The sequence below is a fragment of the Elephas maximus genome, chromosome 10 (assembly GCF_024166365.1).
Source record: "Elephas maximus indicus isolate mEleMax1 chromosome 10, mEleMax1 primary haplotype, whole genome shotgun sequence".
Lineage (NCBI taxonomy): Eukaryota > Metazoa > Chordata > Mammalia > Proboscidea > Elephantidae > Elephas > Elephas maximus.
Window position 1 is genome coordinate 105,426,649 of NC_064828.1, and position 24,246 is coordinate 105,450,894.

The 24,246-nt window shown below is 44.6% G+C and overlaps 1 protein-coding gene across 2 annotated transcripts in view; it reads right to left on the reverse strand.

Moving 5' to 3' along the window:
* Positions 1-7,939: 7,939 nt before the first annotated feature.
* FBLN5 (fibulin 5) overlaps positions 7,940-24,246 on the reverse strand; it is a 96,259-nt gene continuing 79,952 nt past the window's right edge. Inside the window, exons 10-11 of one of the 2 annotated variants that reach the window (XM_049897778.1) lie at positions 23,597-23,792; positions 7,940-8,959 (exon numbers count right to left, since the gene is read on the reverse strand). In XM_049897778.1, coding sequence (XP_049753735.1) covers positions 8,798-8,959; positions 23,597-23,792 — 358 coding nt within the window. In that variant the 3' untranslated portion in view covers positions 7,940-8,797. The remainder of the gene's footprint in view (positions 8,960-23,596; positions 23,793-24,246) is intronic. The other variant, XM_049897777.1, reaches the window with a different exon arrangement.

The window sequence follows — 24,246 nt, forward strand, 5'->3', positions numbered from 1 at the left end:
TCCTGCGTATTTAATTAAATGCAGCATACTTTGAGGGAAAACGAATGTTAACCTCCAACCAAGAACATTTATTTGCCTACTGGGTTAATTAGAAAATGACCCTGCTGCTTCAGGAAGCTAAAAGATAACATTCCATTAATGCAGTTTTCAGTTTTCATATTTGACCATGAGTCATTTTGTTTATCTGAGAATTCCTTCCTCATGTGTTGTATGTGGGGACAAAAAACACTAGGAAAAGGACTCCGCCACTCAGTCGGGAAGCAATTGCCTGGTTGCTGAGTGGATGAGAAAGCTGGTTTTATGAACGGATTTGGTTGTTTGGATAGAACAAAGAGCGGATCCTCCACAAATGTTTCCAATTAATAAGGCAGAGACCGTGACTCTCCCATCTCCATGCCCCTTGCGCTCTCCTTAACACTGTCTAACCTTTTCCACATCCTAAACAAACAGCAACAAAAGGAACCCTCCGCCCAGCCAAAACAAGAGCAGAAAATAGCCAAAGGAAGAAGAAAATATTTTAGCAATGGCAAGAGAAAAGAGATATCCAAGCATCCAGAGACAGTTTTAATCTAGACGGTCTGCCCGGCCCTTGGCTTCCCTTCCCCAAGGGGCAGCTTGTCTACATCCCCGGCACCACTTCTCAGAAGGACCCCAGAGCTCAGTCTCCAGCATCAAACTCGCTCCTTCAGTGCACATGCTGACCATTTTTAGAATACCTCCACCTGGGTGTCTTGCCAAAAACCCATTGTCGTTGAGTCGATCCAGACTCGTGGTGGCCCCATGTGTGTCAGGTAGAACTATGCTCCATAGGGTTTCCAATGGCTGATTTTTCCAAAGTAGATTGCCAGGTCTTTCTTCCAATGTGTCCCTGGTTGGACTTCAACTGCTGATCTTTGGTTAGCAGCTAAGCCCATTACCTGTTTGCACCACCCAGGGACTGACTCCTGGATGTCTTACAGTCATCTCAAATTCAGCTCGTTTTATTTGTTCAAGTATATCTTACTGGGTAATTAAGATCTATGCATTTGTCTATGTGTAAATTTTACCTCAACCAAAAAGGAGAGAGAAAAAAGAAACAGCTTGAAAAAAAAAAAAAAGAAACAGCTTAAAATAAGTTTAAAAGGAAACTCATCTTTCCCATTACCAAAAGCTCTCCCCCTGCGGAGATCTTGATTCAGGGTAAGGGCAAGGGGGACCCTTGGTGCAATGGAGTGACATGATGGCAGCAATGATGGACTTGAACACTGTAAGGATGATGCAGGACTGGGCGACATTTTGTTTCATTTGTACATAAGGTCGCCATGAGTCAGAGTCAACTTGATTGATGCCAGCTATCTATCCATCTGTGATTTGTATCAGCAGTATTTGGGAATATTTTGAATGAATAATTCTTTAATCCATGAATCTGTGAAGAATGTTACTGTAAGTTTTACAAAGAAAGCTGAGAGTGATTTATAATTGGCAGAGAGACCCTGGCCTTTGGAGACTGGGCATCATCCTGCATTTAAAGAAGTTTCAGTTTTTCCAGCCTCTCTGCTCAGGATACACGAAGAATATAGCCATGTGTAAAGCTGCTGAAGAAATTCTAAAAAGTGCATTTCTGGGAATGCGCAAGGGTAGCCTGGCTCCTGGACAAGGGGTGTTGAAATGGCGGAAGCTGATTCTAGAACGGAGAGCTGGAGGTCAGAAAGAATGAGTTCTTATGAAGAACAAGCCCAAGGCAGACCCATGTTCAGATCATCAAATAAAGATACTTTTCGTTTTGAGCAGAGACAACAGGGAAAGGACAAGAAAAAGGAAGCGATGGGTTTGTCCAGGAAGGGATATTCTGGAGAAAAGGGAAGAGGTTCTGTGTGCTTGGGAGAGAAGCTGGAGGGAGAAGAGATAAAAATGCATAAAAAGACTAACCTGTGTCCCTCAGGCATAGCTTTGTTCCCATTGAACAGAACCTCTGCCTGACCACCTCTGTCTAACTTTAGGATGGAGATCAAGTGTTGGAGGGAGCTGGCAGGGGTGTCAAGAAGGGAAGAAGGGGGAGGAGAGAAGACAGGAAAGGGAAGGAATGAGAAGAAGAACAGGAAGAGGGCAAAGGACCCTCCCCGGCCAATGTCCATACTCAGAAGTGAAGCAGGGCCCCAGAGTAAACCTCCAGAGGAAGATTAAGACAACTGTCCCCACCCTCACCCACCCCTTTCTCCTCTTTCCCACCCCAGGCTTCAGCAGGTCACCGAAGAACCAACACTGGAGTCAAATGAGGCTGAGTGGAATTTGGTAAATCTTAAGAACAAGAGCAGCCTTGAGGAGAATCCACAAGACGGAAGCGTGCAGCTTGAGGGAATGAATGTGAAGAGCAGGGCTGCTCTGGTTCAGCATTAGCTGCAAGGAGCAACTTCCTCTCCTCCCAGGGCCAGCCCCTGTCACCGTAGCAGCCCCATCCCTGCACTCGCTCCAGATGAGGCAAACATCCCTTTCTGGTGTGCCTCATTGTGCCAAAATGCTTGGAATACCCCTGGGAGCACTTTACAACCTAGTGTGAAAAGTCCTGGCTTTTATGATGAAAAATGATGGCACTAGGTTTTTTTTTAAAATGGTACCCATTGCCGTCCAGTCGATTCTGAGTCATGGTGATCCCATGTGTTAGAGAGTAGAACTGTGCTCTATAGGGTTTCCTTGGCCATAATCTCCACAGAAGCAAATGGCCAGGCCTTTCTTCTGTGCGCCCCTGGGTGGCTTCAGTCTGCCAACCTTTAGATTAATGTTTGAGTGCAAGCTCTTTGCACCACCCAGAGACGGAAAAGATGGTACAGAAGGTCCTAAAAAGATAATGAATTCCAAAGTTCTAACGGGAAAAAAGAAAAAAAAACAAAACAGGAAGTAAGGGAGTTTAACTCTCCCCAAATATGCATCAATTCTGAGCTGAAAGCATCCCCTCGACTCACCATTGTTCTACTGAAAGAAATAGACTGTGAATTCGATAATGCATTTGGACATGAAAATACAGAAGTGTTATTGGCCCATAGGGCCGCTTCTCAGAAAGATGGCAAGATGCTGTGTAGGAATGCCAGGTTTAGGGGAGAAATCCCCACAGGTCTTTTTAAATGTAGAGCTAGGAAGAAAAAACTAGTAAGAGTACAGGATCTCTGTAAAGGGCCAAGATACTTGCAAATATTGCAGCTTGGTTATATGATGGCTTTTTTGTGCAAAGTTTTTAAGAGCAGGGGATGGAGAACATTCACAGATGTATCAACAACCCAAGTTCCTCTTTGGGGATAAACTATGGATGGTTCATATATTAAAACTCAAAAGAATGTACCAGTCACTGGTTGCCATTGAGTTGGTTCTGACTCGTGGTGATTTCAAGTGTGTCAGAGTAGAACGGTGCTCAACAGGGTTTTCATAGGCTGATCTTTTCAAGTAGTTGCCAGGCCTTTCTTCCTAGTTCATCTCAGTATGAAAGCTCCACTGAAACTTGTTCAACATCACAGTAATGTGGAAGCCTCCAACGACGGGTGGGTGGTGGCTTGAAGCCCAGGGTCTCCACGTGGAAGGCAAGGCTTCTACCACTGAACCACCACTTTCCCCAGAAGAACTTAAGGGACCTATTTTAAATTACGACAGTTACGTTGTGATACAAGCCAGTTTCGCAACATCAAATGCAGTCTGAGGAGTAGGTTGGAAAGTAAGAATTAGGAAAAAGACTAGGATAAAACCGAAATAATCCTCCCCAAATGAGAACCACTTTTAAATGGAATCAAGCTCTCCAAGGACTCTCTGGCCCTAAATCAGTGTTAGTGCACAATTGATCATATATACATAGGTATTGTAATGATCTTGGCATTTGCATCTGTGTAAGATATAGTCCTGCCTTTGTTTTACATTATTGCTCAAGAACATTCTAAATTCCTGAAAAAAAGTGCTGTTAGTCACTGTCTGTCACCGTATAATTCCCCTGTATGAAGGGACACCAACAATGGCAATTTAATAGATGATCCCTCTGTTGACACCTATTTTCTCACCGTAATGGTTTATTTCATTGATGGCTGCTGGCTCAGACTTGTTATTAGGAACATTAGCAAGTCAAAGATTCTAACTAGAAGCTGTTGTCGAAGCAAAAGCTACCAAAGTGATAACTCTTCCCTCTATCCTTTGTCCTGAAGTCTCTTGCTTAGTTAAAAAAAAAAAAAAAAAAAATCATTTAGTTATGATCAGGAATTCTAATGAAGATTTCAGCCATCTGTTGAGTAAAGGGACTATGAAACTTGAGAACAAAAATATTAACAGATAGAACAATCCATAATATGTGTTTGTAGTTGATGAGCCTTGGCCAATTCCAAAATAATGAACAGCCTGACTGAATGTTCACTTTTTTTCCCTAGAAAATTCTGCATTTTAAAGTATATACAAATTGCTTCAAAAAGAAAGAAAATGTTCACCTAACATTGAGTTTGTGTTTCCTTTAAATAGATTTAGTAATTCTAAACAGAGGCATCCCATTCTAAATCCCAAGCACGTGTCTATGGGCATTCATAGGATTTTTTTTTTTTTGTATAAATTAGATACATCTTAGTAACTATTAAAACCTACCCAATATCCATCAGCAGACGAAAGGATAAATGAAATGTGGTACAATGGAATATTACTTAGCCATAAAAAGAAATGAAGTCCTGATGCTATAATATGGATAAATTTTCAAAACATGATGCTGAGTGAAATAAGTCAGCCACAGAGGGACAAATATTGGATGATCTCACTTGGATGAAATACCTAGAATAGGCAAGTGTACAGAGACCAACGTTTTTTAGTGGTTACCAGGAAGGAATGAGCAGGAAGGGAAAAGGTGACTCATTGCTTAGGGAACATCGAACTTCTGTTAAGAGTGATGGGAAAACTTGGAAATGGACAATGGTGCTGGTTGAACAACATGGTAAACATAATTAATGTCAACGAATTAGACACATGAAGAACGTTGATATCGTCAACAATTTGTTACGTATATATTTACCACATTAGAAAAAAAGGACTAACCAAAATAATTTTGTCCACAGTGCTACAATGTACCTATCACATTGTATTCCAGCTTTGCCTCCCAGGTGGCATATACCCTTGGCTAACACGTGTCATCTGTGGACTGTGTCTATCTTGTTCATCTCAGTGGATCCAGCAAGTGGCTCAAACAAAGCATGGTGGGTAGGGGCCCAACCAAAGTGGGTCCTTAACCAAGGAATGTTCCTCCCTTAAAGCAAAGGCCTTTGACAAACAGGATTTCCTCTGGTGAGAAGGGAGTCAAGAATAATTGCCCCTTTGTCATGCCATTTCCCTCCGCATGACCCTCTTGGCTCAAAACGACTTCTTTACATTAAATACCCGGGCCACAAAAATACACTGAAATTACTGAAAATGAAGCCATCGGGCATACTTAAATATTTTCACCATCTGGAAAAAAGAACACCCAAGAGCCAAGACTGTTACCTAAGAAAAATTTTAAGGCATGTTACCCAAGCCTGAGAGGCAACAGGTAGGTGGATCTTGTGCCAATTAGGAAGTGTTATGATTGGCAAACCACCGTGAAACTCTAAAATTGCAGTTTAATGGAAATGCTGGCTGTCATCCCCCAAGTACATTTCAAGGAATCACAAAAGTTTCGAATTAGAAGGAACTGAATGGAAGTTTTCATCCCTAACGAATCCAGAAGATGAGATGGTAACACAAGGACTTTTGCAGGTGTCTCAGCTCTTAATCCGGCGCTCCTCCCATCACACTGCCCTTCATTCGTCACAATCTGATGGAGCAGTACGGAGCAGGGTTCAGTTGACAAGCTACTGGCCCGGCTCCTGGAAGGGGCAAGGCTGACTAGGGACAGGCAGGGAGAGCTCAGTTATCTCAGGGTCTGAGGGAACAGCCACCCCCATCAGACTCTGCGGTAGAGCACAATGCTGTGATTCAAAGAGCAGACTTATCCCCACCTTCTGAAAATAAGGACATCCGACGATTCCCAAGGGGTGGCTGAAGCAAACAGCTCTTTGGGTTCTGAGAGCCACTGGAATTATTTCCTAAATGTTTGGGGTTTGGCCTTGCAGTACACACTTTGCCCCAGGCCGTTTTTCCCTTAATTTTTAGGCCCAAGTGTATTTTAAGGAAAATTGATCCCATATGCTTCTGATTCATTTATACCGAACTCATCGAGCATGTTTGGAAAGGGTCATCTGAGCCCAAGAAGCCCTTTTATGAGGCTCTCGGTGCCTTTTTTCTTAGAAGCAGGAAGCCGCATTTTGACATGAAGGAAGAAAACGTAAGCCCTGGAGACTTGGATCTGGTTCCAAAAGTGGCACCTCTGAAGCCAGAAGGTCCTTGAATCACCAGGACAAAGCTTCCCTTCCTTCTTTCTCAGAAGTTAAAGGAAGCCTGGCCCTGGTGTTGTGTTGAGCCAGGAAGCCAGTGAGCAGGAGTTGCCTCGTGCAGAGCCCAAGAAAACCTTCAGCATTCCCGACTCCACATCCAGCCCTGACACCTCAGCCTCCCCTCACACTGGGAGCCCCCGGCTCTGGGTGACCTTCCAGTCTTTGATCTATGGACAGCAATCTGGGCCTGCATGTGAGCCAGGCTGTGGGAAATGGTCGTGTCCCTTCCCAGCTAAGAAACTGGGCATCTGAGCTGTTTGCTGTGGATGTCATTGTTACCGTCACTTGAACCTGACTGCAGGGGCGTAATTGAAAGCAGTTTGGATGTGCTTAGTTGTAGAGAAAAAAATAACCACAGCCACCAATCAGCAAAGTTAGGTGCATGGTATAAGAAAGGCTTCCTGGGGGATGAAGGCAGACACACAACACCTGGGTGTTGCAGGGGGCTCAATGTGCTATTTCCCTCCAGAAAGAATCACTTCTTAAGGGTCTCTGAAACCCCATTAGACCTAGGAGCCCAGGGAACAGTGCCTGGCACATAACCAACCAACCAGTTGCAGTCGAGTTGACTCCAACTCTTGGTGACCCCTTGTGTATCAGAGTAGAACTGTGCTCCAGAGAGTTTTCAATGCCTGACTTTTTGGAAGTAGATCTCCAGGCCTTTCTTTCAAGGCACCTCAGGGTAGCTGCAAACCTCTAACCCTTTGGTTAGCAGCCCAGTGCTAACCAGCTTTGAGCTAACCATTTGTACCACTCAGGGTAAGTATCTAATAAATATGTCCCCAGCAGGCAGAATGGAAGCATCCACAGATCTATCTTAAAAACTTGGCCTCGCCCACCAGTGCACTCTCTCCTTCTGAAGCCTCAGTTCAATTCCTGGGATAGCACATAAGGGCAGCTACCCCATCTCGCAAATCTGTGACTTGCACTGTTGGCTCTCTTTGCCCCTGCCTGAGATTGTGAGACTTGAAGGAAATTCAGAGTCCCTGATCAGGAAAAGGATGAAAAACTCTACAATTAACTGAAAGGATATTGAGGGCAAGGTGCTAGAGGCTTGGGCCACATTGGTCCCCCTCTCTTCACAGGGTTTATAACAATGGGCTCTCAACTCCCGGATGTTCATTACAGTTTTTTTTTTTTTAAATCCCAATGCCAGGGCCCTATCCCAGACCAAGTAAACCAGAATCTCTGGGGGTGAGGCCCAGGGAATCAGTTTTTTCTTAAAAGCTCCACTTTTAAGAAAGGGTTGAGGACCACTGGTTTGAAGTAACTTGAGAACACTGCCATTCTGGAACAGTGCCTGCAGATAATCCACACACTGGAGGGCTGGTTAGCTGTTTTGAAATGGAATGAAATAGGACTCAGGGAATATGCTGCTCCTAACTTCTCAGCCGCCCCCTCCCCCCCATTTTTCTGCACACCCCTTCCCCTGCCCCCATCAATTTGCCTGAGTTACAAGCGATGATCCGGGGCCTGGAGAGCTTTCCAAGCCAGCACGCAACCACTGGGTTTAAACAGAACCAGAACCAACCCCAAATAATGACTCATCTACAAAGTTAAAATGAAGCAAACATAATAAGATCTCTTCGAATATTTAATCAGTTTGGAAATCTCTGCCTTCCAACCCAGATAAGTAAAAATGCTGAAGAAAGCATGATTAAGGGGTCCTCAAAGAAAACACTGGACTAAAATGGAGAGGAGACTGAGTTTGGGAAGACAGAACATAAAGTGTCTGAAAGTCTTCTGAAGGCATTCTACTGCTTATCAAAAAAAAAAAAAATAATAAAGCTCAAATGAACAAAAAAGGATTAAACAGTTATACAAATTTATGGACAACTAAAACTTCTTTTATGGCTGAAAATACCAAAGTTTTGAAATAGACCCTTTAAAAACCCTTAGATCCTGCTGTGGTTTGATTCCATAGCCTTCTCCATACACGCAAGAAGCAAACTAGCTATACCCAGAGTTCCCCATGAGTTCCCCGGGCCTTGGCAAAGCAGCAACGCAGCTAGAGATAGAAAGGAAGAGTGCAAAAGGTGAGCAGAAGCTGTTCACAGTCTTTGAACATAGACTCAGACCCCAGAAAACTTAATCTATTTTCTTTGAAAAAAAAAATGAAAATAAACTAGAGGCCTTCAAAAATCACCAACGATCTCACGTCAGGGGCCAATGGTAATGCTTTTTGATAACTGCATCATAGGAACTGGGGCAGCACGTCCTTCAGAGTGACAGTCTACAATAATACAGGTGGAAGTCAGGCTGTGGGGGCTGACGCCTCAGGGAAATGGTCAGCAGGAAAGGCGGAATGTCCGTCTCGCTCTCATTCTCTCGCTTGCTCATGTCTTCTCTTCTGTCCCTTAGTGCTGGTGACAGGCATGTCAGAGGCTCCCGCTCGGCGCTCAGAAGGGATACTGAGACACATATACCCGAAGTCGGATCACAGAACTGCCTCTGAAGTTGATGACGGTATTGACAGTGATCATTTCCAAGTCCAGCTGGATGTCCCGGGGCCCTTTGATGGGGCGGGTCATCACCAGGGTGGCACTGATGGGGCCCGTTTGCTGGGAACAGAATGGAGAATAGTGAGTTAGAGAAGGCCTGACTTAAGGGAGGGAAGGGTGGGCTTGACCCTGCAGAGATGGGTGAGGAAAGCAGGTGGCTGTCCATCTGTCCATCCAAGATGCAGCATCTCATACAATCATCAATGCGCAAGTCCTTTGTGGTCTGGCCGCAGCCACCTCTGCAGAATCTCTCAGGGTGTTCCCTGCCGTACCCACAACACTGCGGTCAAACCGGCGTCTGCTCAGGGACTCCAAGGACCACGCTGTCTCCCTGACTTTGTCCACGCTCCACCTGGTTCCTTGCTGCTAACTCTTCAGGTCTCTCCTCAGAGGGGCCTTTCCTGACTCCCAATGTACGTTGGGTCCCCTGTGACTCTCGACCATTTCACCCTCTTCTTTGCAAAGATAGCAAGTATTTAGGACCATCTGTAACTGTTCCCACTGTTCACTTGGCCCATGTCTGATGTCTGAGTCCCCGGTAGACTATGAGCTCCATAGAGCAGGAACTGGGGCTAGGTTTTTTACCACTGCATGCTCCCCAGAACCCAGAATAATGCCTGGCACACAGGAGGTATTCAGTAAATATATCTTGAATGAATGAATGGACAACTGAATGAACTGTGTGACTCAGGGCCATCATTTCACCTCTCTGCATCTTAGTCTCCTCATCTCCAAAATGACGGTTTGAAGCAGATCTAATGGTCCAACAAAAGATGCTTTGTTGCCAAATAAACAGCATCAAAAGTACCTACCCATTGCCAGTGAGTTAATTCCAACTCAGTGACCTTCTAAGAGAGCAGAACTGATAGAAGGCGTGCTGATTAAAGGACCAATTCAGAATTTTTGTTACGAGTTATTATCATGGATTGAATTGTGTCCTCCCAAAATATGTGTATCAATGTGGCTAGACCACGATTCCCAGTATTTTGATTGTCTACCATTTTGTCACCTGATGTGATTTTCCTCTGGGTTGCAAACCTTACCTCTATGATGTTAATGAGGTGGGATTAGTGGCAGTTACGTAAATGAGTCAGGACTCACTCTACAAGATTAGCTTGCGTCTTAAGCCAATCTCTTTTGAGATATAAAAGAGAGATGTGGGAACCTCATACAACTAAGAAAGCAGCGCTGGGAGCAGAGTGAGTCCTTTGAACCTGAGGATCCTACACTGAGAAGCTCCCAGATCAAGGGAAGACTGATGCATCACAAAAGCCTTCCTCCAGAGCCACAGAAAGAGAGAGCCTTCCCCTGGAGCCAGCACCCTGAATTTGGACTTCTAGCCTGCTGGACTGTGAGAGAATAAACTTTTTTTTGTTAAAGCTATCCACTTGTGCTAATTCTGTTATAGCAGCACTAGACGACTAAGACAGTTATGCATTTTGATACCCATTAACCGGGATCACATATGTCTCAGTAGACCCCAGGACGTAGTCAATGAATGCATGGTAAGAATAACATATAGGAATTCGAATCTCTTGAAACATGCTACTACAATGCATTATCCCTTATTGGAAAGGCATTATTTACTGTTAAGAAGCTAGAAAGGAAGGGACCCAGTAACACATGGAAACAATCAATGACAGAAGAAAATGGCTGCTATGACTGAATGAGGCAATTAGAATGCAAAAGCTGGACACAAAGAAGAACTGGTAGTTGGAAAATATGGCCTTAGTGATAGAAATGACACTGGAGATCACACGGTAGAATTTTGCAAGACCAAAGACTTCTTCACTGCAAATACTTTTTCTTCAACAACATAAATGGTGACTATACATGTGGACTTCATCAGATGAAATACACAGGCATCAAATAACTACATCTGTGTAAAAAGACGATGGAAAAGTTCAACATCATCAGTTAGAACAAGGTCAGGGGCCAACTGTGGAACAGACCATTAACTGCTCAGTTGAAGCTGAAGAAAATTACAACAAGTCCAGGAGAGCCAAAGCACAACTTTGAGTATATACCACATGAATTTAGAGACTATCTCATGAATAGATTTGACGCGTTGAACACTAATGACTGAAGACCAGATAAGTTGTGGAATGACATGAAGGGCACCATACATGAAGAAAGCAAGATCTCATTAAAAAGACAGGAAAAAAAGAAGAGACCAAAATGGATGTCAGAGGAGACTCTGAAACTTGCCCTTAAACATAGAGTAGCTAAAGGGAAAGGAAGGAATGATGAAGTAAAAGAACTGAAGATTTCAAAGGGTGGCTCAAGAAGACAAAGTGTTATAATGAAATGTGTAAAGACCTGGAGTTAGAAAACCAAAAGGGAAGAATATGCTCGGCATTTCTCAACCTGAAAGAACTAAAGAAAAATTCAAGCTTCAAGTTGCAATATTGAAGAATTCTACAGAGAAAATATTAAATGACGCAGGAAGCGTCAAAAGAAAATGGAAGGAATATACAGAGTTACTGTACGAAAAAGAATTGGTCAGTGTTCACCCATTTCAGGAGGTAGCGTATGATCAAGAACTGAAGGTACTGAAGGAAGAGGTCCAAGCTGCACCGAAGGCACTGGTGAAAAACTAGGCTCCAGCAATTGACAGAATACCAGTGAGATGTTTCAACAAATGGATACAGTGCTGAAGGTGCTCACTGGTCTATGTCAAGAAATTTGGAAGACAGCTACCTGGCCAACTGACTAGAAGAGATCCTTATTTGTACCCATTCCGAAGAAAGGTGATCCAACAGAATGCAGAAATTATTGAACAATATCATTAGTATCACACAAAAGTATGATTTTGCTGAAGATCATCCAAAAGCGGCAGCAGCAGTGTGTCGACAGGGAGCTGCCAGAAATTCAAAACGGATTCAGAAGAAGATGTGGAGCCAGGGATATCATTGCTCATATCAGATGGATAATGGCTGAAAGCAGTGAATACCAACCAGAAAGATATTTACCTGTGTTCTATTGACTATGCAAAGGCATTCGACTATGCGGATCATAGTAAATTATGAATAACATTGCAAAGAATGGGAATTCCAGAACACTTAATTATGCTAATGAGGAACCTTACATAGACCAAGAGGCAGTTGTTGGAACAGAACAAGAGGATATTGAGTGGTTTAAAGTCAAGAAAGGTGTACATCAGGGTTGTATCCTTTCACCATACTTAAAGTGTATGCTGAGCAAATAATCTGAGAAGCTGGACTATATGAAGAAGAATGCAGCAACAGGACTGGAGGAAGATTCATTAACAGCCTGCAATATGCAGATGACACAACCTTGCTTGCTGAAAGTGAAGAGGACTTGAAGCACTTGCTGATGAAAATCAAAGACCACAGCCTTCAGTATGGACTACACCTCAACATGTAAAAAACAAAAAAAAATCCTCACAACTGGACCAATAAGCAAATCATGATAAACAGAGAAAATAATGAAGTTGTAAAGGATTTCATTGTACTTGGATCCATAATCAACACCCATGGAAGTGGCAGTCAAGAAATCAAACAATATATTGCACTGGGAAAATCTGCTGCAAAAGACCTCTTTAAAGCGTTAAAAAGCAAAGATGTCACCTTGAAGACTAAGGTGTGTCATGGTGTCTTCAATTGCCTCATATGAATGTTAAAGTTGGACGATGGAAAAGGAAGACCAAAGAAGAATCGAGGCCTTTGAATTATGGTGTTGGCAAAGCATATTGAATATGCCATGGACTGCCAAATGAATGAACAAATCTGTCTTGAAGATGTAGAGCCAGAATGCTCATTAGAAGCAAGGATGGTGAGATTTCATCTCACATACTTTGGACATGTTATGGGGGGGACCAGTCCCTGGAGAAGGACATCATGCTTGGTAATGTAGAAGGTCAGTGAAAAAGAGGAAAACCCTCAAGAAGATGGACTGACACAGTGGCTGCAACAATGGGCTCAAGCATAACAATGATTGTGAGGATGGCACAGGGTGGGGCAGTGTTTCATTCTGTAGTATACAGGGTTGCTACGAGTTGGAACCAACTTGATGGCACCTATTACCACAACATGACTGAATGAAGAGTGGCACTAGCTTATTCTCATGATAAGTACACTCTCACAAGAACATAGTAACTGGGAAACACAGTGAAGAGGCTTATATCATAGAAATAAAGGCAAATCTATAAAAAGTTTAGAAAATTCACACATCCAGGAGGGATCACCGAAGACAATGCTTACTCTACACAAAAATGAGGCTCCCACTCAGGATTTTTGAGTTTCAGACATTTCAGAAGGCTCCCATCTTGAGCCTAAATGCGTTAAAATTGGGTTATCTCTTTCCCAAAGAACTCCAGAGACGTAAAAAGTGGTTGAGATACTGTATGTGACAAGAGCCCCCAAAGGGTTAAAAGCCTCCAGGTGGTTTAGAGGTGTTGGAGGTTATCTGGACACTGTAATTATTCCCAGCTCAGCCCTCATGTTACCCTCTGTGTTCTCACAGTTTCATTGGAATGTCTTTCCTCCACTGAGTCTTTAAAGCTTTTGGGAGGACTGACACCTACTGAGCCTCCATCACACAGTAGACACTCTTTTAGCCACTAGTATGCGCATCTGCTTATCTCATCCTCACTGAAACCTTCTCAGGCCTTGCTACTCAAAGTGTGGTCCAAGACCAGCAGCATCAGCATCACCAAAGAGCATGTTAGAAGTGCAGAATCTCAGGCCTCGCCCCAGGCCTACTGAGGAAGAATCTTCATTCTAACAAGATCCCCAGGTATGCACAGTAAAGGTTGAAAAGTACAGGGTCCAGGTGGAGGCCCTGGCTGCCTTTGTCTAAGGGCCTCGCTGAGGGGTGTCTGACTATTTCCCAATCTATAAATGAGCAAACTAAGGCCCAGTGAGGTTCTATAACTGCTTAGAGTCACCAGAGACAAGGGGTTCCAATGGGGTGTTTCTGTTAAGTTCTTTTTTCATTGCCAACAAGTACCAGAACAGACTGATGTCCATTTTACTTCTTCCTGTTGTTGTTAGCTGCCCATGACTCACACCCTAACTCATGACAACCCATATACAATGGAATGAAATGCTGCCCTGTCCTGTGCCATTCCCATGATCAGTTGCAGATCAGACCATTGTGATCCATAGGGTTTTCACTGGCTGGTTTATGGAAGGAGACCATGAGGTCTTTCTTCCTAGTCGTTCTTAGTCTGGAAGCTCCTCTGAAGCCTATTCAGCATCACAGAAACATGAAAGCCTCCACTGACAGAAAGGTGGTAGCTGCAAATGAGGTGCATTGACTGGGAATTGAACCTGGTTCTCCTGCATGGAAGGTGAGTTTCTACCACTGAACCATGCATGTCCTCCTTTCTTCTCCCTAGCACTGCCTTAAATTAGAGCTGCTTACGGATCAGTGCATCGGCCAGACACTGGGGCACCTGGAGAGAGGGAAATATCATGATGGAACAGGATTGGGCTGGGCAGTCACTTCTAGAAGCTGCTGAGCCCAGCACATGCCCGGAAACTAAAAAGAAAAGGTCTATGAAATCAAGAACTTGGCTTATTTAAAGTCATACCAGGTGTGCTACCTGTCTTCCTGAAGGAAGGGCTCCCATAAAGTTCTGAACATCTCCAAGAGCTGCCGTAGATATGATAAGGGCAGGGCTGGGAGACAGGTGCCAGGCAGGTGCTGGGACCTTCCCTATCCGCTGGGCTATCAGCAGCCAATAGCCACGTAACTTCCTCTTGGCTCCCGTTCTGCTCTGTTGCCATCAGCATCTGCGTCATTGGCACCTCCTCACCCTGAGAATGGCTTGCACTTCCTTGTCAGCCCTCACAAAACCACAGGGCCCTGGGCCAAGACTTCAGAGGGTACAGCCACATAAGGAAATGCCCACGGCATCTGCACATACAAATATCTTGCCAGCTTTTACTGTCTGCATAAGCAAAGGCCAAGGCTGAGGGCCCTGAGTGGTGGGGAGCCCTCGGGAAGGAGAATCGAAGAGCCCAAGGTTTAGAATGAGCAACTGGAAGCTTCCAAGCTGTTCCTTTGGACTTTCCTGGTAAACATCTCCAAAGGGTGAGAAAATCCTAGACCATTCCATTTGGAATTAACCTTGGAGGTCATCAAGTCTCATCTCTACCGAGGACAGATCTGTACCATCCTGAGAATGGCTTGCCCACGAGCACACCAGCTGGCTAAGTGCCTGCCGAGAAAGCCACCTCCCCACTCCTCATCTGGCTTTCAGAGCAGAGTCAGGGCATTAATGAATAAGGTGCCCCAAGAGCCACTGGTTATCTGTGGTCTGGGGTGGCTTTGTGCAAAATGATGATATGATGCCAGGCATCCGGCTAAGACATTAATCACTTTATCTTATTTTGTCTTCATAACCTACACTGCAAGGTTAAGTACACTGCACAAGGGCATTCAACTAGTACATTGTACCAGAGTGTCTGTCTCCAAAAATCTAACCATTACACTGTACGTTAAGTTCTTGGTGGCTCTCAATTTCCTTACACTTCCACAGTACCTGCTCTGCTTTAGAACCATCCTTTTCTGTTGTAGGTGTTTGCTGGGTTGTCTGTCCCCCTCCCCTCTACAGTGTAAGTTCTTCGGAGATAGAGGGGACAACCTGTTTATTTTGAACTCTCAGTGCCTGACTCAAAGCGACATTTGCAGTGGTGCTTAATAAATGACGGTGACAGGGAGGGCGTGAATGACCGAATGCTGGTGGAGTGACCGCAGGAGGGGCAGGCTGCCAACAGCCCACCAGGCGTATGTCTTCTCGGCCCCACTCCCATACACACTCAGGATTGTCCTGAATCAGCTTGTGGGATGGATGGCAAGTCAGCTTCCCTGGCCCTGCCACCTGACCTGTCCATGTCATGGATTAACGCACTTTGGCACAGTCTGAACCCTGTGGCCATGTTCCTTCTTGCCCTAGTTGTGTCCTCATGCCACCCGGCCAAAGCCAATCACTAGTCCTCTGCTGAGTACTCAGTGTGATACAGGCTTCCAACACGGCTGGTGAAAAGGACGTGTGCTCGTGCGTGTGTGTATGTGGGTGCGTGTGTGTGTGTGAATGTGTGTGTATGTGTGCATTGTGTATGTGCATGTGTGCATTATGTGTGCATGTATGTGTGTGCATGGGTGTGTGTGTATGCTTCTTGCCTCCTGGACTAGATGAAGCTATTTAGCACTCAGGTAATAAAATCACCGAATCTCAGAGTCGGGGAGCCTGAACCACCATCCAACCCAACCTCCTACATGATGCTCCGTCCTGTTCCACAGCACGTGCGACTTCTCTGGGCTCGTCTCTGGGTCCAGGTACTCACACCTCCTAACCGCAGCAGCAGCAGCAGCAGCAGCCGTGGCAACATCATCTACACAATAGAGACTAATGCTTATTGAGCACTTTCTGTCGCTACTGGATGTTAAAGTAGACTTAACTGGTTGCTTCAATTTCTGCTGCGACCCCAAAACTAAAAGAATAGGTGAAAATTTCCCACATTTTAAAAAGCAGTGTAAGAGTACGTACAGATTTTGGCACCAGACTACCTGGGTTCGAACCCTGTTCTGGTGATTACAGCTCTGGTGAGAACGTGAGCAAGTTACTTCGCCTCTCTGTCCCTCAGTGTTCTCATTCTGTAAAATCAGGATGGTAAGACAGGGCCCGCAGAAGCCCTGGTGGTGCAGTGGTTAAGTGCTCAACCACCAACCAAAAGGTCATTGGTTCAAACCTTCTAGCCACTCCGCAGGAGAAAGATGTGGCAGTCTGCTCTTGAAAAGATTCAAACAAAACCCATTGCCGTCGAGTTGATTCCAATTCATAGCAACCCTATAGATAGGACAGAGTAGAACTACCCTGTAGGGTTTCCAAGGCTGTAATCTTCATGGAAGCAGGCTACCACATCTTTCTCTCATGGAGCAGCTGGTGGGTTAGAACCACCAGCTATCCGTTAGCAGCTGACTGCTTAACCTCTGTGCCACCGGGACTCCCTTCCATAAAGATTAAAGCCTTGGAAACCTAAAGGGCAGTTCTACTCCATCCTATAGGGTTGCTATGAATTTGAATCAACTTGACGGCAATGGGTTTTTTCAACGGGTTATCACAGGATTGTTGTGAAGCTCAAAGGACTGATCCATTGAAAGCACTGGAAATGGTTCCTGCCACATGGCGCACGCTGGATACAACTCGCTGCGGCTGCTGTTATTTTCGTTGTTCCTTTTATTGTTACTGGGTGCTTAGGTGGCAAAAATGGTTAACATTCTTGGCTGCTAACTGAAAGGTTGACAGTTCGAGTCTACCCAGAGGGGCCTTGGAAGAAAGCCCTGGCAATCTACTTCTGAAAGGTGACAGCCATTGAAAACCCTGTGCGGCACAGTTCTACTTGGACACACATGGGGTTGACATGAGTCAGAATCGACTTGACAGCAACTGGTTTGGTTTTAGTTTTTCGGTTGTTGTTTTATACGACTTGCAAAGCAGTGATCCCAAACCAGATGTTTCTTCATTATCACCTTCAACCTGTTGTTGTTGTTGTTAGGTGCCGTCGAGTCGGTTCCGACTCATAGCGACCCTATGCACAACAGAACAAAACACTGCCCGGTCCTGCGCCATCTTTACAATCGTTCTTATGCTTGAGCTCATTGTTGCAGCCACTGTGTCAATCCACCTCCTTGAGGGTCTTCCTCTTTTCCGCTGACCCTGTACTCTGCCAAGCATGATGTCCTTCTCCAGGGACTGATCCCTCCTGACAACATGTCCAAAGTATGTAAGACGCAGTCTCGCCATCCTTGCTTCTAAGGAGCATTCTGGTTGTACTTCTTCTAAGACAGATTTGCTCGTTCTTTTGGCAGTCCATGGTATATTCAATATTCCTTGCCAATACCACAATTCAAAGGTGTCAACTGTTCTTTGGTCTTCCTTATTCATTGTCCAGCTTTCACATGCATATAAGGTGACTGAAAATACCATGGCTTCGGTCAGGCGCACCCTAGTCTTCAGGGTGACATCTTTGCTCTTCAACACTTTGAAGAGGTCCTTTGCAGCAGGTTTACCCAGTTCAATGCGTTTTTGATTTCTTGACTGCTACTTCCATGGCTGTTGATTGTGGATCCAAGGAAAATGAAATCCTTCACAACTTCAATCTTTTCTCCGTTTATCATGATGTTGCTCATTGGTCCAGTTGTGAGGATTTTTGTTTTCTTTATGTTGAAGTGTAATCCATACTGAAGACTGTGCTCTTTGATCTTCATTAGTAAGTGCTTCAAGTCCTCTTCACTTTCAGCAATCAAGGTTGTGTCATCTGCATAACGCAGGTTGTTAATGAGTCTTCCTTCAATCTTGATGCCCCGTTCTTCTTCACATAGTCCAGCTTCTCGTATTATTTGTTCAGCATACAGATTAAATAGGTATGGTGAAAGAATACAACCCTGACGCACACCTTTCCTGACTTTAAACCAATCAGTATCCCCTTGTTCTGTCCGAACAGCTGCCTCTTGATCTACGTAAAGGTTCCTCATGAGCACAATTAAGTGTTCTGGAATTCCCATTCTTCACAGTGTTATCCATAGTTTGTTATGATCCACACAGTCAAATGCCTTTGCAGAGTCAATAAAACACAGGTAAACATCCTTCTGGTATTCTCTGCTTTCAGCTAGGATCCATCTGACATGAGCGATGATATCCCTGGTTCCACGTCCTCTTCTGAAACTGGCCTGAATTTCTGGCAGTTCCCTGTTGGTATACTGCTGTTGCTGTTTTTGAGTGATCTTCAGCAGAATTTTGCTTGCGTGTGATATTAATGATATTGTTCTATAATTTCCAATTCAGTTGGATCACCTTTCTTGGAAATAGGCATAAATATGGATTGCTTCCGATCAGTTGGCCAGGTAGCTGTCTTCCATATTTCTTGGCATAGACGAGTGAGCACCTCCAGCACTGCATCTGTTTGTTGAAACATCTCAATTGACATTCCATCAAATCCTGGAGCCTTGTTTTTCACCAATGCCTTCAGAGCAGCTTGGACTTCTTCCTTCAGTACCATCAGTTCCTGATCATATGCCACCTCTTGAAATGGTTGAATTATCAACTAATTCTTTTTGGTATAATGAATCTGTGTATTCCTTCCATCTTCTTTTGATGCTTCCTGCATCATTTAATATTTTCCCCATGGAATCCTTCACTATTGCAACTCGAGGCTTGAATTTTTTCTTCAGTTCTTTCAGCTTGAGAATATGCCAAGTGTGTTCTTCCCTTTTGATTTTCCATCTCCAGCTCTTTGCACATGCCATTATAATACTTTATTTTGTCTTCTCGAGAGGCCCTTTGAAATCTTCTGTTCAGTTCTTTTACTTCATCAATTCTTCCTTTTGCTTTAGCTGCTCGACACTCAAGAGCAAGTTTCAGAGTCTCTTTTGACATCCACCTTGGTCTTTTCTTTCTTTCCTGTCTTTTCAGTGACCTCTTGCTTTCTTCATGGATGATGTCCTTGATGTCATCCCACAACTCATCTGGTCTTTGGTCACTAGTGTTCAGTGCGTCAAATCTATTCTTGAGATGGTCTCTAAATTCAGGTGGGGTATATTCAAGGTCATATTTTGGCTCTCATGGACTTGCTCTGATTTTCTTCAGCTTCAGCTTGAACTTGCATATGAGCAATTGATGGTCTGTTCCACAGTCGGCCCATGGCCTTGTTCTGACTGATGAGATTGAGCTTTTCCATCGCCTCTTTCCACAGATGTAGTCAATTTGATTTCTGTATGTTCCATCTGGTGAGGTCCATGTGTATAGTCGCCGTCTATGTTGGTGAAAGAAGGTATCTGCAGTGAAGTCGTTGGTCTTGCAAAATTCTATCATTCGATCTCCGGCATTGTTTCTATTACCAAGGCCATATTTTCCAACTACTGATCTTTCCTCTTTGTTTCCAGCTTTCGCATTCCAATCGCCAGTAATTATCAGCGCATCTTGATTGCATGTTCGGTCGATTTCAGACTGTAGCATCTGATAAAAATCTCCAATTTCTTCATCTTTGGCCCTAGTGGTTGGTGCATCAATTTGAATAATAGTCGTATTAACTGGTCTTCCTTGTAGCTGTATGGATATTATCTTATCACTGACAGCATTGTACTTCAGGATAGATCTTGAAACGTTCTTTTTGATGATGAATGCAACACCATTCCTCTTCGAGTTGTCATTCCCAGCATAGTAGACTATATGATTGTCTGATTCAAAATGCCCAATACCAGTCCATTTCAGCTCACTAATGCCTAGGATATCGATGTTTATGTGTTCCATTTCATTTTTGACGATTTCCAATTTTCCTAGATTCATACTTCGTACATTCCAGGTTCCGATTATTAATGGATGTTTGCAACTGTTTCTTCTCATTTTGAGTCATGCCACATCAGCAAATGTAGGTCCCGAAAGCTTTGCTCCATCCACTTCATTAAGGTCGACTCTAGTTTGAGGAGGCAGCTCTTCCCCAGTCATCTTTTGAGTGCCTTCCAACCTGGGGGGCTCATCTTCCAGCACTATATCAGACAATGTTCCGCTGCTATTCATAAGGTTTTCACTGGCTAATGCTTTTCAAAAGCAGACTGCCGGGTCCTTCTTCCTAGTCTGTCTTAGTCTGGAAGCTCAGGTGAAACCACTCCTCCATGGACGACCCTGCTGGTATCTGAATACCGGTGGCATAGCTTCCAGCATCACAGCAACACACAAGCCCCCAAAGTACGACAAACTGACAGACATGTGGGGGACCTTCAGCCTACATATGTTTTATTAAACACACTTACCAGGCCTAAGGAAGCCTGGTTGCACAGTGGTTAAAGCACTCAGCTGCTAACCGAAAGATCAGTGGTTTGAACCCATCAGCCACTCCATGGGAGAAAGATGTGGCAGTCTGCTTCCGCAAAGATTACAACCTTGGAAACCCTATGGGCAGTTCTACTCTGTCCTATAGGGTCACTATAAGTTGGAATCAACTCAATGGCAGTGGGTTTTTTTGTTTTCTCTTGTATATTTTTTTACCAGCCCTACCTCAAGCACCCTAACCTTACCCCTTCCACCACCTGTACTGCCTCCCAACCCTGGAGGAACCAGAGGGCACAAGTAGAGGAGCAGAAGAGGAAGAAAGCAGTAAGAAGCCAGCCACAGCCCTCCTCATTCTGAGCCAGGAGAGGGGAAGAGCTTCCCATTGAATGAGAGCTGGAGTGGTGGAAGGTTCCACGTGAACCAGCACAGACCCTTGACAAGGGAGAATGGACAATTCGAAAGTAACTTAAAGTACCTGGAAGCCCTATAGGATCAATCTGAGATGTCATCTACATGGCTGGAAGAGTGGGTTGGAAACAGCAGTGTGAGAAAAAGGAAGTTATTGAATGGTTTCATCCCAACAAACCCCGCTTATTTGATAAAAAGTCATTCTCTATCCCAAGCACTGCAGTAAGTAGATGATCTCATTTAATTCTAAAGTAAAAACTATTGTTATCCTCTCTTTACAGATGAAGAGGCAGCCATAGTGGCACAGTGGTTAAAGCACTCAGCTGCTTACCAAAAGGCTGGCAGTTCGAAACTACCAGCGATCCTATAGGAGAAAGATCTGGCAGTCTGCTTCTGTAAAGATTTACAGCCTTGGAAACCTTATGGGGCAGCTCTACTCTGTCCTGTAGGGTCACTATGAGTCAGAATTGACTTGATGGCAGCCAGTTTACTTATTAATTTATTTTGGTATAGATGAGGAAAATGAAGCTCAGAGAGTTTAGATAACATGCCCAACATCACACAGCTGGGAGCTGTAGAACGCCGCCTAGAAGTAGATCAGCCTGGCTCCAGTTGGTTCTCCTGAGGAGCACTCAGTTTTGGACAACTTGGACCCTTGGAAACCTGGACTTATCTGGCAGATTTCTCTCTGTCTTTCTGCCCTCGTGCCCTGTGGCTTCACAGGGCTCCACACACCAAGCCTATTTTCTCTTCCCAGGTGCAATATTTTGGACCTTTCAAGCCAGGAATCACCTCTCCTCTTCCATCCCTGCTCCAAGTCTTCCCATCTCACCTTGCTAATAAGTTCCTCTGCCATTCTCATGGAGTACCTCGGTCCCTGCAGCACCCTGGTACCCTCCTCCAAATAAATACCAAAGTATTAGGGCCCTTCTCAGCATTCTCAGAGAGGGCAGAAGACACACACAGCTCAGTTCTGTGAGTTTCAAGAGTTCCCTGTTGTTAGGTGCTGTTGAGTCAGTCCCAACTCATAGCAACCCTACATAGAACAGAACAAAACAGTGCCTGGTCCAGCACCATCCTTTGAGCCCATTGTTGCAGCCATTGTGTCAATCCATCTCACCGAGGGGCTTCCTATTTTTCACTGACCCTCTACTTTACCAAGCATGATGTCCTTCTCCAGGGACTGGTCCTAGTTGCTGTGAAAGTCAGGGCACTAGCAGAAGCTTCCAGTAAGGGGTTTTCCCTACTGATTGCTCCACCTGTGATACACTGGGCCTCACCCACTATCTTCTGAGATGGATTCTCTGGAGATGAAGCTCTGGTATCTGCTTTTTGGACAAGCGCCCTAGACGATTCTAATTCACAATGATATGTGAAAAACCTTACCCCAAGCGTGTGATCTCTAGAGAGGTGTGATTACCCCAGCAGGACCAGGAGACAAAGCTCAAGAATATAAATTGTAGAGTATTACACGCATGTAATTTATAAACAAGCAAACCTATTTTAGGATGTGTGCTTTAAAATGTTTTTACTGATATGGCTAAGTCAGTGCTGAACTTTCTGCAATGATGGACGCTTTCTATATCTGAGCTATCCAATAGCACTCACACGAGGCTGCTGAGCACTTGAAATGTGGCTAGTGCCACTGAGGAACTCAGTTTTGATTTTGCTTCATTTTAATTTGTTTAATTTAAATTTACGCAGCCATGTGTAGCTAGTGGCCACCATGATGGACAACGCAGGTAGAGTCCACTTTTGTGAGCCATGCCTTTACATTCTCAGTTTATAGATATGCATGATGTTGGTGTTAGCTGCCATGAATTTGGTCCCCGACTCATCGTGACCCCGTGTACAATAGAACAAAACACTGCCTGGTCCTGTGCCATCCCTATGGTTGTTTGGTGGATTGGACCATTGTGACCCACAGGGTTTTGATGGACTGATTTTTGGAAGTAGATTGGCAGGCCTTTCTTCCTAGTCCATCTTAGTCTGGAAGCTCCGCTGAAACCTGTTCATCATCATAGCAACACCCAAACCTCCGCTGACAGATGGGTGGTGAGCGTGCATGAGGTGCACTGGCCAGGAATCAAACCCAGGTGCCCACTTGGAAGGCAAGAATTCTACCACTGAACCATCACTGCCCTCTAGAAGTACAGAGTCAGTACCTAGTGAGTATTTTTCAAATGGGCGAATGGCTATATGAATACGTGAATGCCTCTCCCACAGAATTTTAGAAGACACCTAAGGTTGCATGTTGGCCTAAATTCTCACTTTTCAGACAAGGACCCCAAGGTTCACAGAGGAGAAGCATCTTTCACAAGGTCGTTGGAACCTTAAATTCCTGACTCCCACCTACTCCGCTCTTCTCTCTTCAGACCTGCCCCCTACCCCCAGTTGCACTCTTACCTGTTTCTAGCAGCACATTCCTAGGCTAGACCACACAATGCCATTGTTAAGGGTGCTGACCACGGCTCACCACTCGCTCTTACCCGCATGTAGAATTCTCTGCCCTCATTCCCAGACTTGATCTGGAAAATGTAATAGGCCCCAGGGTAGCGGGTTGTTGCTTGCATTTGGAAGATGTCAGCAGGAACAGAGCGTCCTGACACCACGTCCATGTCCCGGTACAAGATGGTGAAGGGCTGGTCTCTGCAGCCGGGATTCTCAGCGGGACACATACAGCGGCTATGGGGAAGGGAAACAGTGGGGTATGTCAGTGAATTCTTTCCAGATGCTGGTTGTCCCACCTCCTCATTTAACAAATGAAAGACGAGGCCACCCCACTTTTATCATCCAAATGCTGAAGCTGTAGAACCTTTGAGCTCCTGGCTTTAGTCTAAAAGCTCTCCAGCCTGTGGGTGAGCTGTTTCTCAAGCAGTGGCCTCTTCTGGTTAATCAGATGTTCTGGTTTCTAGAATGCAAACCTTAGATCTCTGGTTTTCAGAACACTGGGACATTCTCTAATACACTTGCTTTTGTCATGTACTGAGGCAATGGCATGTGCTGCTGGTCACACAGACCCTCACTTCCCAAGCTGTCATTCTCCACTACTCATTGAGAAATTGTCAATGTGAGAAATTATAGTAGATTGACTGGTCTCCGGGGCCCTTTTATGTTCTCTTTTGCACTTAACCCAGTC